The sequence below is a fragment of the Diabrotica undecimpunctata genome, chromosome 7 (genome assembly GCF_040954645.1).
Source record: "Diabrotica undecimpunctata isolate CICGRU chromosome 7, icDiaUnde3, whole genome shotgun sequence".
Taxonomy (NCBI): domain Eukaryota; kingdom Metazoa; phylum Arthropoda; class Insecta; order Coleoptera; family Chrysomelidae; genus Diabrotica; species Diabrotica undecimpunctata.
This window is the reverse complement of record NC_092809.1, coordinates 108,170,012-108,187,896: the sequence shown is the minus strand read 5'-3', so window position 1 is coordinate 108,187,896 and position 17,885 is coordinate 108,170,012. Positions and strand designations below refer to the sequence as shown.

The 17,885-nt window shown below is 31.4% G+C and overlaps 1 protein-coding gene across 1 annotated transcript in view; it reads right to left on the bottom strand.

Moving 5' to 3' along the window:
- Positions 1–251: 251 nt before the first annotated feature.
- Positions 252–17,885, bottom strand: part of wus (TM2 and DnaJ domain-containing protein wurst) — a 40,269-nt gene continuing 22,635 nt past the window's right edge. The window contains exons 2-4 of the mRNA XM_072537956.1: positions 17,534–17,684; positions 11,442–11,850; positions 252–2,784 (exon numbers count right to left, since the gene is read on the bottom strand). Coding sequence (XP_072394057.1) covers positions 2,508–2,784; positions 11,442–11,850; positions 17,534–17,684 — 837 coding nt within the window. The 3' untranslated portion in view covers positions 252–2,507. The remainder of the gene's footprint in view (positions 2,785–11,441; positions 11,851–17,533; positions 17,685–17,885) is intronic.

The window sequence follows — 17,885 nt, the reverse complement described above, 5'->3', positions numbered from 1 at the left end:
ACTATATAAGTCACTCTGATATGGGTACCATCCCATATCGGGATTAGTGATAACGAAAAAGCTGATTGCCTTGCCAAAACAGCATCATCATCCATACCAAATCAAGAAGGAGATCAAATTCCTCGAGAAAAGTCAACTACTTAACAAAATATAATTGTTATTTTACACGTTGCTATTTATTTATTCTTTATGTTAAACGTTAACTATATTATTTTGTCACATACACGTTAATTTAAATAAAAAAATAATGGTTTCCAATTTTCTAAAACTTTATTTCATGTTACGCTAAAAATCACACATATAATCTTACATTTAAATCAAATACAATCCTATCATTGTAATCGCAAATAAATATTTTCAATTTTTGCTACAGTATTACAAAAGTCCCAACAATTAGACAAACACATTAAATAAAAGTAAACAATATAAATATAAAATATTTTATAACAAAAAACTAACATGTGATTATTTACAAAATGTGTCAAGATAGTGTCGTTTTTATAGTTAATTTATTATACATGGGAATATTCTAAAACTTGGTTTCATTGTAAATAGATATTATTACAATTAAATTAGATTTGTTTAAACAAATTATCTATAGTAAAGTTTAAAAAATTTTCCATTTACATTATAAAAAATTTCTTATTGTAAAAAAATTTTAATTTTATAAAAAATTATAAGATATTTCTGTACCTATAAATATTAGAACTTTTAGAATTTAAAATTGAATATTAATATTTTACGAATTCCATTATTTTTTTATGATTTCAGTTTAGTTTTAGTCTTTTCGTCAAATTTGTGGGGGTCTGTCATCAAACTGTCTGTGGTATTTTAATTTCTTTTAGTAGCCTCTTCAATGATCTCCATTCTTTCCTGATATTTCCTTTCTAAATATTGTTCTGGAGCTATTTTCTTGTGGCATTTTAAAGTTATTACTATTTTAATGGGAATAAGCCACAATTGAAGGTTAAAATAAGTTTATTAACGTTTCAACCTCCACATTAAACAAATTTTGTTTTTTGTTAACAAAAAACAAGATTTGTTTAATTTATTATGTTTGTATTTTGAGAAAGATTTCCGAAGTGGAGATTAAAACGTTTATAAACTTATTTTAACCTTCAATTGTGGCTTATTCCCATTAAAATAATTATTATTTCCTTTCTAATTTTTTTAATATAGTTTTTTACAGAACTTCACCAATACAAGAGCATTAGTTTTTCTAATTAAATATTACTTAACATTCATTCATAACAGAAATATTATAACCTATCATAACCTATTTATAATATAACTAATATAACTACAGAAATCCTAAATTTTATATCTTTTTTAATTGTATTATTACAAAGCACTGGATATATTTGTCTTATAACTGCTTTGAAACTTCTCGTTTTATTTTTTATGTTTTCATCTCTGACATCAATTACAAACATGGTCCTTATTTGTCAGATATTGACAGTATTTTCGACGAGAAAAGGATGACAGGACAGAGAAGTATAGAACAAGGGATGGTGAGGGAGAATGGAGAATAAATAATAATAAAATATTAATTATTCCAAATTCTATGCTATATGCCATGCTATATGACATCCGTGACGCCTGTCCTTATTTCTTCGTTTCTAACTCTGTCTCTAGGAGTCAGTCCAAGTAGCGAGCATTTCATTCATCTTTGGGCTACTTTAAGTTTGGTGCTGTAGTGTGAGCTAATAAAAGGTTAGGTTAAGTAAGGTTATGTTCCATTAGCTTGGTTGACGTGAATTTAGGTCAAACTAGTTTGAATTTAACATGAAGAATGTGTTTTTGGTCACACATATTTGCACCAAGTCATGTTTCAAAAACAGCTTTTCAAAGGAAAAACCTCTTTTTATTAAATATTTATTATTGTAAAAAAAGTCGATGCCACTACAGCATTAACGAGATTTTGCTAACATCTGAATTATTTTTCGAACCATAACTCAAATGATAGATAGGTTAATTGCTAATCACACCCTAATGTAAGTTCTGTGGCACTAACTAATAACGATACATTGTTACAAACTCTCCAAAATTTTAAGATCGGCACAGCCACAATAAAATCAGTATCTACGTTGAGTCATATCAAGGATGATAAGAGGGATCATTAAAATAACTACTACCTTAAGCCTCAGGCATATATTGCTCTTAACAGTTCAATAGGTATCAAACAATGTCAATAAAATCTATTACAAAAATATTTTCTTAGTTCATTTATTTGTTTAAATATTATGATATATAAGACGTACCTTTCGACGTTAGACAAAATATTGGTACTTCTTAAATGTATCATAAATATTCAAAACGATACTTCGAAATATCTATATAATCTTATTACAAGAAATTACTTATAATTAAAAAATATGTGACCTATATTTGAATAAGATTTTTTAAATAAAGATTTTAATGGTAGTAATAAAGATTGAATAACTTAAATCACACAAAACCAATAACAAGTACCATGTATAATATAAAATAAACTAAAATATTATTTACTACGTATCCTCAACAGATTTCTTATTTTTTCGCCGTCTCTTGCTTTTAATATTTGACAAAATTTCGTACGCTTGTTGAATTTCCATAAATCTTTCTTGTGCAGCTCGCTGCTTTTCTGGATCCTTTACTTTATCTGGATGGAATTCTCTGCTAAGTGCTCTCCATTTCAATGTGATTTCTGACTGACTAGACGTGGGACCCACTCCTAAAACTTTATAAGCGTTTTGTTCACCTTGCGGATCGGACAGGTCTATAATTTGTTTCCATATTTCATACCTAAAAACAAGTTATTTTGTTTAAGTTAAAAAATTAATATCTACAGTGTTATAACGTTGTCTAATTGTTAAAATATTATTGTAGTAGAGGGACATTGAGGTTTGATTTAACCCTTTCGATAATCATGTAGACATACATCTATATCAACTCAGAAATTAGCTATGTAGAAGTATTAAGTAGTGATAGTTCTGAAGATTATGGCTGGAAGTCGGACATTGTAACAATTGAAGATAATTTAAACATTATTTTTTATCTGTGTCGTAACAATATTGACGAAATTCTTTCCTCTTATTTTCCTCTTAGATATGGTACAAACCGAAAATATTAAAAGGAAATAGTTAGAAAAGGGACGGACTAAATTTGAGAGAAAACTTCCAGAAAACCAGGAATTGGCAGAAAAAGTTGAAGGTAAAACAAATGTACCTAAAAAAAAATAAAATAACTAATTGAGTAAGAAGGAATAAAAAAATTACATACAAAAAGAAAATCTAAAAAATCTTAAGACAATCATTGTAACGAAGAAGAATACAAAATCGTAAGTAAATTATGTTACGAATATAGAGATATTTTTTTATATAGATGGAATACACCTCAGTTTTACGAATGAAATAAAGCATAAAATAGATTTAATTAATGATACTCCCGTTTACTCAAGTAATTATATATACATATCCCGAAGTTTATAAAAAAGAAGTTAGTAGACAAATAAACGATGTGATAAAAAATAGAATGATACAATACTCAAACTCTCCTTTTAATTCACCCATCTGGGTAATAGAGAAGAAAATGAAAACAAGTAACCAAGAGAAATATAGAATAGGTAGGTATAGACTATTACAAACGGAAATAAAATACAACAGAAAATAAATTTCCCTTTTCATTAATAGATAGAGAGATATTCTAGATAGTCTTAGGAGAGTTCAATATTTTACTACTTCAGATTTACCCTATGGTTTCGATCAAATAGAAATAGAACCAGCTGATCTACCCAGTATTTTCAAACTGCATGAACTACAATCAGCATTTTCCACAGAACCAGGACATTATGAATTTTTATGAACTCCAAAATGCCCCAGCTACATTTCCAAAATGTTAAATCTTATATACTAAAACGCTAAGCCCTTTTCTTGTCCACCACTTTACTCAAAAACCATATTAGATAATTAAAATATTTTTTCGGAATATTATTAGTATTGCGTATGAGATTGTCAAGATATACTTTTGGTACAAAAATTCACTTCCGGTTTTGAGATGACCGGAAGTTAAAATTTACTTTAAGTTTTATACCCCACAATGTATATATGGATCGAAAGGTCTCGTCGAGAAGAATCTAAATATGTACTTCCGGTTGCGATCCGACACCGGAAGTTACCCGAAACGCGCATAAAACGTCAAGATAGAGCAAATCTGACACCGGATTCGTGATCAGCATGCAAAATTAACTGCTAAATGATATCTATGTCGACATTTGATGAACTAAAAATTGCATTCCGGTTTTGAGGTCGACTTCCGGTTTCGTTTTTATTAGTCAAATCAATAGAGAATTCAACGTAGAGTTCAAAAATGTAAGTTCACGAAATTATCATTTATAGTTTTTGAGTTATTGATAAAAATATTTTTACTTCCGGTCATTGTATATATTGCATATTTTTCTCGCAAAATAAAAATTTCATTTAAAAAACTCGATGTCGAGTTGGTCCGCTAGTAAGTTATTAAGAGGATATCAGAATGAAATCTGCTACATGTATTTAATTAGATGATATAATTGTTTTTTCATCATGATTGCAAGAACATGTTAAGTCACTTAAAGCAATTTTTGCAAGACAATCTAATTTAAAGATACAACTAGGTAAATCGGAATTTTTACGAACGGAAGTGGCATGTTTATGTCATATTATAACAAAAGACGGAGTACGACCAAATCCAGATAGGATAAATGCAGTCAAAAACTTTCCCCATTCCTAGTAGACAAAACGAAATTAAGTCATTTTTTAGAACTAGCAGGATATTACAGATGATTTATCTTAAATTTCGTAAAAATAGATAAACTATTAACTACGTGTCTAAAGAAACATGGCAAAGTTATACACTCTCTAGAATTAAAAAAATCTTTTAATTAATGCCCGTATTTTAAAATACTCTTCATTTATATTAACTCTATTAATTTTAAGGAGCCAACTCCAAATTTTTACGATGGTGATTAAGATTAGAAGAATTTAACTATACTATAAAATACAAACCCGGTAAAACGAATATTGCTGATTCTTTAAGTCAAATACATTTTAATGCAGTGGAAACATATTCAAATATAAACAATCCCGGTAACAGATTTTGATATCGACCGAATTTTAAGCTGAATTTACATCGTTGATGAAAATGTAATAATTGAAACTTTGCAAATTTTCGATAACAATGAGGTTATAGAAAACCCACAAGTAAATAAAATGATATCAACACGAAAAAAGAACAATGAAAACGTTGACATAAATAACACAGACTCCGATATAGCATATAGTGCACTCTTCAAATGAAAATAGGTTCTCATTATTAAATGAAATAAACTTATAGTTAAGAGAACGTCTTATGAAGGTTATCTAAAACGCTAATGCGAGAATTTTGAATAACATAAAGTAATAAGAGTATTTCAATTTCAACTGACGAAGAAAATGTGACCCAATTTTTAAAAGAAAATGCTTGCAAAAATACATTATACATTTATTTCTTATCTCAACAATTGCGACTAGTCTTTCAGAATGTATGGGGTAAATATTACACAAAATTAAAATTGATTGACTGTACAAGAATGTATTACCAAAAGAAAAAAATCAACTAATAAAATATAAGCATGACGGCAAAACCAATTACCTTGGAATTTCAGAGACTCTTAGAGCTTTAAAAAAATTATTAATGGAAATCAATGAAAAAGAACATAGAAAAATATATAAGCAAATGTGAAATATGCCATAGATCAAAATATAACATAAATCCACAGAAAGAACCTTGAATATTAACCCACACATCCTCCAAACCATTTGAGATAATGCATATAGACACTTATAAAGTTGGCAATTTCTTTAAAGTTCTTTTCAGGTTTCGAAATACCGAAACAAATTGTTGCAGACAGTGGAGAATTCAAAAATGTCATTATAGATGAACTGCTAAAAACACATCAAATAAAAAGTAATTTTATTATTCAATATTACCACGACTACAATTCCTCAGTAGACAGATTCCATTCTAGCCTAACTGAACATTTAAGATTACGAATAAGATAAAGCTACAAATAATATTTCTATTATGTCTTACGCTCTTATTGCCTGTAATAGTAAATCCACTCATCAACTGACCATATACCTTTCGAATTAGTATAGGGACTTATACAATGAAGATCCTGTAGGACTCATTCCAGCATAAGATTATACTCAATATTTTAGTGCACATCAAAATAGTTAATTAAAAATTAAAGAAAAAATAATTGGAAAAAGAAATTAAGATAAGAACTCAAACGAGCCTCGTTAGGATCACAAGTTCATAGAAAAACACAAATTCGTCGAGGAAAATTAAGTAGAAAATATACCGAACCATATATACTTACACAAATAATATTACAAAGGAAAAATAGAAATTGAAAATCCCAAGAATAAAAAGAAGCCAATGGTCCACATGAACGAAACTAAAATAATGCATCATCTTTTAGATTTATTGTTGGAATCTTCGAAGCAGTCAACTCCAACGACTCAAGAGATATCTTAGTGAAATTTCATAATGTAACTTTAGTCCCAGGACTTACCTTTTAAATTAGGTACTTCCAAAATAATTTCTACACACTGGACTTTCATAAAAATTTATAATTTAACTTCTGTCATACAAGAATTTTATATATTGAAAAATAAAGCACAACGACTTTACACATGTTTCAGGAATCAAACAAGTTATTATCCAGAGTTAGAAAATTGATTTATCTACCATTGTATAATAGTCTAGTCGTCAGGGATTTGATTTCTAAAAACGACAGGAAGAAGCTGAATTTTGCTGAGAATGTCAATCTTGGAACCCCAAAAAAGTTGCAAAAACACCTATCACCAGGTAACCTAAAAACCCTAAAAACCACATAGTAGGGGGGGGGGGGAAACTACTTCAAATACAAAATGTAGCTGAAATAATTTTCAACAAAAATGTTTATTTGCACTTTTTGTGTAGAATAAACTGTTTTTTTTTTAGAAACAATGTTTGAAGCATTTTTGACGAGATGTTTGAAGAGAGTTTAAAAAAAACGAGGTAACACAACATACCAATGCTGATATGTTTCGTAGATTATACAAAGGCTTTCGATTCTGTAAAATGGGATTCCCTCTGGAGTAAAATGGAAAATATGGGAGTATCTACCCACCTAGTAAACCTATAAGAAACCCGAATGATAAAAATTCCTAACCTAACCTAACCTAGCCTAGTTAACCTACAAAAAATCCGAATGATAAAAATTCAGCCAAAGTTAAAATATACGGAATATATTCAGACACGTTCAAAACAAAGAACTAGACACACAAAGAAACAACAGAAACAACAAGACAAAAGAACAGAAAACAATCTTAGCAAGAATTTATGTCCTCTATTAATACCAATATGCCTATAAGCACCGTATGGGAAAATGTTAAAACAATTTCTGGAGGCAATACACATAAAAGGATTCCATTCCTATACAAAAATAAACAAATAGTAACATCTAATAACGACATAGCAGAACTACTAGCAAAACAATTTGAAATTAACTCAAGCAATAACAACTTTTCTAAAGATTTTATCAATACTAAGATGATTTCGGAAATTCAATTACTAGATTTTGATTGCATTGAAGATAATCCTCTTAATATTACATTTACCATGGAAGAGCTTAATCACTCTTTAAGTACCAGAAAATAATCGGCGCCAGGACCAGCCGATATTTCTGTTAGTTTCTTACAAAATCTACCAGATAATAGAAAAAACTATCTTCTTAGCCGATACAACAGAATTTGGACAAATAATGAGTTACCCACAAAATTCCATTACTTAAATCAAATAAATCACGAACTGATCCTAATTGATATAGGCCAATTTCTCTTATCAATACAATGTGCAAAATCTTAGAAAAAATGGTGAACTATAGACTAAGATGGTTTTTGGAAAATAATAAATTAATAATCAATGAACAAAGCGGCTTTCGCAGGAACAGATCCACCATAGATAATTTAATAGACTTGGAGTCCGAAATCCATGAATCATTTGCAATTGGACAAGAATATCTTGCTGTCTTTTTCGATATATCAAAAGCGTTTGACATGGCTTGGAGATACGACATTCTTAACACACTTAGTCATTGGGGTGTCAAAGGTAACATGCTATATTTCATTCATAATTTTCTTAACAAGAGACAAGTTAAGATAAATGGTACAATATCCAGCACTAAAGATCAAGCAAATGGAACACCTCAAGGATCCGTTATTAGTTCAATACTATTCATAGTCGCGATTAACAAAATCTTAGAAAACTTTCCAAAACTTGTTAAGGCGAGATTATACGCTGATGATTTGGTTATATATTCAAGCGGAAAAAATATTCTTTCTATACAGAAAACCTTACAATGTGCAATAAATCACCTTGAAAACTGGTCAAAAGCTATGGGATTGCAATTTTCTACAATCAAAACCAAATGTAGTTTATTTTCACAAAAAACGGCACTCTACAAATTCAGATCTTCAGTTATATTGGAAACAACTTAACTTATGTGGAACACTTAAAATTTTTAGGAATGATCTTCGATAAGAGACTATCTTGGAAATACCATATTATGCAAATTAAGCAATCTTGTCAATCTGGTCTTAATTTCATGTGAACACTGTGCAATCATAATTGGGGCTCCGATTTAAAAGTCTAATTCATATTTACAAATCACTAGTACGATCAAAACTCGATTATGGATGAGTTGTATACTCATCTGCAAAGAAGACTCTTCTTGCTCAACTAGAAGTCATACAAAATACAGCACTAAGAATAGCTACAGGAGCATTTTGTACTAGCCCCATTAAAAGTCTACAATGTTTAACTGGAGAACCATCTTTAAATTTTAGAAGGATGTACTTATTATTAACATACGCATCATCCATATGTGCGATAAAATCGCATCTTACTTTACATCACACTATCGCTGAACTTTTTAAAGAAAATTATATAAATAAAAAAAAGGACGAACCCTCCGTTTTACGGGAGAATTAGAAGGTATATCTCTCTCCATAATATTCAATTCCCAAAATTTTTTGATCAGACAAATACAATCACACCTCCCCTCTGGACCTTTCCTCCTGCAATATGTGATCTAACTCTTTCTAAATACAATAAGTTTGAGACCTCCCATGCAACAATTATTCAATCATTTTACAATATACTTGCTTCTTTCCCAGATCATTATCATATCTATACAGATTCATTGATGGTGATATTGATGGTGTGGGGTCAGCAGTTATAACCCCAAACATTGTATTACAGTTTAAATTATCTTCGAGTTGCAGTATTTACTCTGGATAACTATACTCTATTCTGCAATCCCTCATTTGTACGAAAAAATTCCAAATTCTGTCATAATTACCGACTCTCTCAGTGCATTACATACAAATGAATGGAATCTTTTACAATCGACTCTACACATCGTAAAACCCCTTAACCGAATCTTGATGCGAGATAAATTTAACTCGCCACCTGTTTGTTAAGCTAAACCATTTACGTATAGGTCATAGCAGACTAACTCACAGCTACCTAATCTCTAAATCAAATCGCCCCATTTGTGACTTATGTAACTGCGAGATTAATGTAAGGCATATATTAATATAGTGTCCTAAATATATCAGTGAAAGACAAAAACACTCACTACCTAACGATATAAAAGCAGTCTTAGGAGATGCCCTTATTTTTCCCATTACCATATAGGCAGCTAAAACATCGACTCTCCAAAAAAGCCTTCGAAATGTGGATCTATTAAAGAATATAGGGTCTATATACGTGTCCTGGGGCCAAATTCGAAGAATCAAAATTCAAATAATAAAAAAAGAAGAATAATTGACAGTTTTGCTTAACCTATTTCATGGTGATAAAACAATTTTTTTCTTGTACTTTAGCTGAAAGGAGTAAAAAGAGGGCATGAAATAATGATGGTTTTGTATCCGAACAAAAAAGAGCCATTCAAGAGGCATTTCATATCAACTCCATGCGGGGGGCTTTGTTAATCTGCACAATTTTTAAAATTGTACATCCCAGTCCTCTAGAGAGTTAAGAACGGGATAAAAAACTCTGTCTCTCCGTTGCGCTAATATTTCTGCGTCTGTAAGAGCATTAACTATATTTCTTTCTATTAAAAAATTATTTAAACCAGCTATGAAAACAAAGTTCAATGTAAAAATGTTTATAAAACAACGATTAAAAACTATCAGCTGAGATATTATCTGACGTACACGGGCCCAGTGTCAACTGAAATGACAACAATTACTTTGATCGTATACTATTATAGCATTAAAATTCGAATGGTTCAGACTGGAGGTGTGCTTATTCGTTTTTTTAGACGAACTAGTTCAAGAGAACTATTTTACAAAAATGAACTAGTTCGGTGAACTAGTTCGCGAAAGAACTATTTGTAGGACCGAAATCGAAATCCAACCCTAACATAACTGGTTGCCAGATGTCTCGTCTCAATCATCACACAAACTCGGCGCCGGCCGCCGGTTTTCTTCGGTTTTCAGTCAGTCTTTCACTACCGTACAAGTAGTTCGGGTTCGGAATCATTTTCATTCTCACTTTTACATAAAATTATATTTTATGTAAATGCATCAATCATTTTAAGAATTCGTAAGAATTATTATCTGTTATCTGAGGCTAATCGGTATTTCTTTTTTTAAACTAGTCAGTCCATCCCATTCACAAAATAATAAATATATGATCTCATTCATTCACTATTTTCTTCTTTAGAAGTTGAGACACAATTTATAATGCAAATCGTTCGCAGTGAACTAGTTCTATAAAAAGTAATGAACTAGTTCAATTAGTTCAGTTGAAAGAATCGTTCATTTGAACTATTTCGATGGTGAACTATTATACACATCTCTAGTTCAGACCCATTCGAGTCGCCGTATATGAAAAAATTTGTACACGCAGTATTCGAAAATACAAAAAACTGGATTTCGAACGAATTTTTTGTAATTTCGTATGCAAAATATGCTCGAATTAATTCGAAAATACGACCCCTGGACAGAACATAGAACCAACATGTCAATTCTGGAAGAGCTTCATATAAAAGACAGGCTATTAAAAAAAAATAAACCGAGCATACCTAAATTACTTCAGCCATATAACTAGAAGACCGGGAACCATGGAACTATTGGTAGTAGAAGGAATGGTAGAAAACCGAAGACCAAGAGGAAGATCTCCAATATGGTGGGTAGACCAAATGAAGACTCTGGTGGGAAAATCACTACATGAAGCCGTTTACATGACACAGGATCGCAGCAAACTAACAATACTTAGAGTGTCAATAACTATGACAAGGGCTCTAGGAATGGGGAGGAGAAATGCGTGTACATTTTTTAAAATTTTATAAATTGATTACTTAACTGATTACTGAAAAATTAACTTACCATCCATGGTGTTGTGCGTATACATAAATATCGTGCAGAGATTGTTTAAGATCAGTCCACCAAGGCGATGTAAAGAAGTGATGCAGCGCTTCATGGATCGGTATCTCATCTCCGTTAGAGTCAGTTATTTTTCCATTGAAGTAAAAGTAAGAACTCCACAAGGCACAGTATATCGTAGCACAAAACAATAAAATTGACATCCTCGTACAAAAAGATCTCTTCTTTCTGGGAGTTCGTCTCCACTCTTTTGAAAACGTGTCAAAAGCTAGACCGGAACAAAACACCATTATGCTGAGCCAGGTACTGTCATCGAAAAAGTACCAACGGGATGAGTACGTGATATATGATACTGCTATTGAAATCCAAGGTTTTCCTCGTTCGCGACCTATATTTCCCACTGTCCATACACCTGCAAAATATGCAGTAATAGTTATATTCAATTAAAAGTGTTTTCAATGAATGTTTTAAGATATAAGCAAAAATCTCGTGTCCCTTGGCCGCCACGGGACGGAACTGATATAAAATAGTCATAATGTTATTTTAAAAAATATACTGAGTAACCAAGAGACGAATCCGTTACTAGCAAAATTTTACTTTCGGTAGATAAGAAAATAAAATATATGTTGATTAGGTTAACTACTTGTTTAAATTATTCGGAATAATTTGGTAATTTAAAAAATAGTACAGCAATAATACATTTTAAGTACAGCAATAATACATTTTAGAATTAAATGCAGTACTGTTTAGCATCATTAAATGTACCGAATACTGGGTGATTTACCTTAAAATGTACTTTTATTCCTTTACTATGAGACTTTTGATCTTTCTAAAACTACGTTGAGACTAAGTCAGTAAATATAGCATCATAGTGTGTCAAGTATGCTACCGGAGCTGCTGTATACAAAGGCATACGCAGTACGCAGTATACATACTCACAGGGTGAAGAGAGGACATAACGATGTAAGACAAATAATTAGGCCAGGAAATGAGCATTGTGGCTTGCAATTTTTTCGTCCACCATAGATTTTCTTAAAATTTTCACAGAAGATAGGAAATAGCTCAAGGGTCATTTTCTATATCATGCCGCTGTACGTTAAAACCTTGAGGGTGGTTGCCACCCCATCTCGGGGGGTGGGAATTTTTCATTACATTTGAACCATGGAAATAAATGGAAAACGTAGTTCTAACAACAAAATGTTCTTTACGTTTTCTTCGTAAATTTAATATTTTTTTAGTTATTCTCGGTTGAAAGTAACAGTTTTTCGACGAACAAATCGACTTTTTTAGAAGGTTTTTTTACGAATAACTTGAAAAATATGTATTTAATAGATAAACTGTGGATATCAAAATTGTATCTTTTAGAAACACAAACAAAATCCTTTTTTTGTAATTTTTCTATGGCCAATTCAAACCGCAATATGGCATGTTAAAGGTTAGCTTTTTTCGTCAAATGTGTAATTTGAAATATTCCAAGCCAAATAACGGGAAAACTTTGCAATTTTTTTTTCAAGTATACAATTAAACCTTTCAAAAACAAAAGTTACTAGCATAAAAATTAAGCGACTTGGTTGGTACCTCCTTTTTTTTACGAAAAAATCAGTGTGAACAACCCCTAACTGCCCTCCTAATTAAAATTGATCTTCACTCTTTTTATATACAATGTGTGTCAGCAAACAAAGCTTATTTTGCCCTCTCCCATATATTTCGGTCTAAAAGTGTCCACCGAAATACAAAGATGAGAATCTATAAAACTTTAATTCGGCCAATAGCATGTTATGGCAGCGAAGCATGGGTCCTGAAAGAAACATCCAAAAACAAACTCGACACATTCAAAAGAAAAGTACTGAGGAGAATACTAGGACCTGTGAGGGAAAACGGAATCTTCAGAATTCGATATAACAACGAGCTCTATCAACTGTATAAGGAAACACCCCTGTCAGACTTCATTAGAATACAAAGATTGCAATGGGCCGGACATGTGATACGAATGGGAGAGGATAGGCTACCAAAACGAGCACTGAACGCCAGAATGCAGGGAAAGAGACCAGTTGGAAAGCCAAGAAAGCGCTGGGAAGACACAGTAAGCAGCGACGCACAAGCACTTTTAGGAGTCCGTGTATGGAGAAGAGCAGCCACAGACAGACAAGGGTGGAGGCAAAAAATAAAGGAGGCCAAGGCTCATTTTGGGCTGTAGTGCCGTAGAAGAAGAAGAAGTGTGTCAGCCAAATGGAATAAATTAGGTAATAAATAAATGAGAGAGTATTCGAAAAAACGGTCGTACACGTCGATTAGTATTTATAGTTGCACATTTTTTTCCGTAAAAACTTTTTATACAAGGTGTATCAGATAACAGTGGCCAATACCAACTTGCTTGATTTAAATAGAACACAAAGAAAATTATCTATTTGTCAAAAGTCGCTACAACATATTCAAAAACTTCTAAATAATACAAATCTAAACAATAATGTCAATGGGCAACACCCTAACCGTGAATACAAATTTCTTCTAACGTTATTCAATATCTCAGATGTGATCGATCTAATGGCAATCGTTATTCATTTCCGTAAGTCAGCTAAGTCAGTGAGTTTAGTTTTATATGCAATACTTTTCAGATATTCCCATAAGAAAAAGTCTAATGGCGTCAAATCGGGGGATCGTGGGGGCCATTCCATCGATCCTCGCCTCCCTTAGTCACCGATTTGGAAATATTTGATTGAGATACTGCTGGACATAGATTTGGTAGTGGGGTAGTTCTCCATCTTGTTGAAACCATCGTATATCGATCATATTTGCTGGAACTTGTGGGTTTCCTAAATCAGGATACAAGTTGGCCAACATTGTCACTACAATATTTTGGAGCAATGCTAAATAATTGTCGCCATTCAAATTGCCATCTATGAAAAAGGACCTATGATCTGATCTTCAATAATTCATCCCCACACGTTAACCTTCTCAGGGTATTGAGTATTGCCTTGTCTCATCCAGTGAGGATTTTCAATGGAACAATAGCGGATATTTTGTCGATTAGCATGACCGTGAAAAGTAAAGGTGCATTCATCAGAAATGAAAACATGTTCTAATTGCATCTCATTGCTGTCTAACACTGCCTTCATTTGTTCACAAAAATACGTTCTCCTGTCAAAATCATCTTCCATGGGCTCCTGAGTGTGTATAATTTTATAGGGATGCATTTTGTTTTCTTATATTCAAATAACCGATGAATAGCTAATATCGAGTACTTGGGCTGCTTTTTTAACAGATGTATGTGGGTGTTCCTCAAACTCAAGCATAACAGCCAATTTGGTATCCTCACTTATTGCATTGGCAGCTTCTTTTTTTACCTTCCTAACATGACCCAGCTCGTGGAATTGCTTCTCTATTTTACTAATGGTCCCTTGAGATATGTGCGGCAAATCAGAAAATGCTTCGTGAAATAAACGACCTACTCCCATTTGCGTCCGTATCTTATCTTCGGAGCTAATCATCTGTACAATTGTAACCATTTTTCTGGCTTGGGGTTAATGAAATTCAAACGACTATACCACTGACAACTAATTCTGTCATGGAACAATAAAACATTGGCGTTTTAAACCAAACAATTTTTTGTTTTTTTAGCATATCAATAAAAAGGAATGCTGAAATAGTTTTTGCTTACTTTATCATTATCAAGATCTAAATGGGCAAGAAGTATTAAGACAGTGGTAGCGACTTTCGACAAATAAATAATTTTCTTTTCTAAATGTTAATTTTTGCATTTTACTTAATATTTCCGAAAAAGTCAAAGATAGGTATAGAATATTGTATTCAAAAAATGTCTAAAATGATCTAAAGAATCTAAAAATTAATTAATATATAGGGTGTTCTATTTAAAATAAGCAAGTTGGTATTGGTCACCGTTATCTGATACAGTATAAAAAGTTTTGATAGAAAAAAATGCGCAACTATAAATACTAATCGACGGGTTCGACCGTTTATCTCGAATACTCTCTCATTTATTTATTAGCTAATTTATTCCATTTGGCTGACACACAGTGTATGTATTAGCAATACATCCAAGAAGTTCGATCTATTTAAAAAGTCTAATTTTAGAAAAATTGGAATTTTTGAAAAAATTGATTAAAAAAATAAATTGATTTTTTACAATTTCGTATTTTTTACCCTTTTCTTCAAAAATTTTTCCGAAAATACTGGAGATACGAAAAAAATGATGGCATACTAAATTGTAGCTTTTTTAATAAATAAAATTTTCCTGTGCATAGGTTTTCTTTACAGTGAATATTTAGTAAGGTATATCTGTTTAAAACCTCTATTTACGAGCAAACACACCCTTATTCGAGCCATTTAAACTCACCCCTCTTAAAAACTAAGGGATTTTTCTTATTGATGTGCCTATCCGTTACGAATGTTGGCGATCATCATGGCAATCTTTATCTTATCTGCAGCAGCGCGGAAAAGCTGCACAGATGTTGTATTGAACGAGATTCTGAGCTTCTTTAACCCAGATGTTCTTCTTCTTCCCAGTCCACGTTTTCCAAATATTTTTCCTTGTAGGATGGCTTGAAGGAGAGCATATCTGGATTCATTTCGCATAATATGCTCGAAGAAATGTCCGAAGAACTGTATTCTTCTTACAGAACTAAGAGATCTTACGGAATTAATTAACATAGTCTTATAGCTTTTCAAAAAAGCCTACAAAATTATTTTTGAAAACTTTTTATCATCAAAAATAAAGGAGCTATTACAAAACGATTTTTTTTTTTTTCGAAAAATCCGAATAGCCCGCTTGGGAGTGTAATAGAGCATTTTCAATGTATATAATACCATAGAACCGATTTTTCGACAGTAATACGTTATAATATCTTCCAATTTCTCGATTCAAATCGATAGACAGAAAAGAAGAAACATCTGATCATGTGTCTGCGTGTGTGAGTGTATATTCCGTTGATTCCTTGCCAGTGTGTTCTAAAGTTCGAAAAAATAATACGTGCTCTAACAATTTTTGTAGAATTATTCAATTGGGTTTATTATAGTAAATAAATTGGTTAGTTTTTTTGAAAATTAATATATTTTTTTAAGTAAGTGTTGAATTCTATGATTTTTTTCTGAATTTTATAATTTTAGGTACAACATATAAAGACTTAACTTATTAAATTACTTATAAAAATTGCAACGTTATTAAGGGTGGTTTTTAAAGGTGGAAATATCACGACATTATATCCTAAAGCATAAAACAATCATTATTTAACCAATTAAAACCAAATTTTACCCATATTAAGGTTTCCAATGTTTTTACTTATATAATTTTTAACAATAAGGGGTAGTTAAAACCCCTAAAAATGATCAACGCCCTTGAGCTAGATATAGAATACAGTACAGTACTGTATTCTATATCGGGCGATATGAGTACAGGGTGAGACGATCCTAATCCCAAATTTTTATGCAAATCGATGCAATCCCAAATCAGTCTTTTAGGATAAATACATTTTCTATATATAGTTATACCAAGGGTGGTTTTAAGGGTTGAAATATTAGGATATTATATTCTAAAGCATAAAACAATCATTATTTAACTAATAAAAACCAATTTAAAATGTTATTTTATAATTTTTTGCAATTAGGTCTAATTTTCACCCGTAAAAAAATAAAAGCGTATAACTCAATATAGAAAATGAGTTAGAGGCTGAAATAAGCCTAATCCCAAATTTTTGTACAAATCGATTCTGGACGAAAAAATTGCGGGGTTTTGCCATTTTTCAGCTTTATTCCTGGCCTAAATATCTTTTTCCTTCCTAAAATACCAGTTGTCCTATAAAATAGGCTCGCAAATTTTTTGACAATAAAGATCTAATACGGAAATATACAAATTAGATCATTCAGTATGTAACAGTACATTATTAATGATTACTGGTTTCTTCTGAAATACAATAAATACTATACCCATACCCATATTCCGAAGTGGAAATCGAACCATCAAACAAACTTATTTTAAAGTAAAATTGTGGTTTATTGCCAATAAAAATAATAAAAAGAAGAATAATGCCGAAATATAATTACTTACCTAATTATCTTTTATCAAGAATAAAAATACAAACCTAATGCAACGCCTAGAGGGATCAACCAGTGAAAGTATGGGTTCCAATTAATTCCATAGACGTCATCTTCTGGTATAGCTAACATTACCAACTGCCCCCAGAGATAACCAACCATAATAGCGGAAATAAATCTACTGGTAGAAAATGGTGGCTAAAAAACAAAAACGATAGATAGGTTTATTAAAATAAATATTTAACTATATATGTACATGATATATAAAGAAGCAATTAACTGGAAGTTGTCTTATTATTATTAATAACTAGCTGGCCCGCCGAACTTCGTATCGTCTTAAAATTAAATAATGTATAAAAGTTCAACAAGCTCCTTTTTCGAGTATGTTAAATAACATAA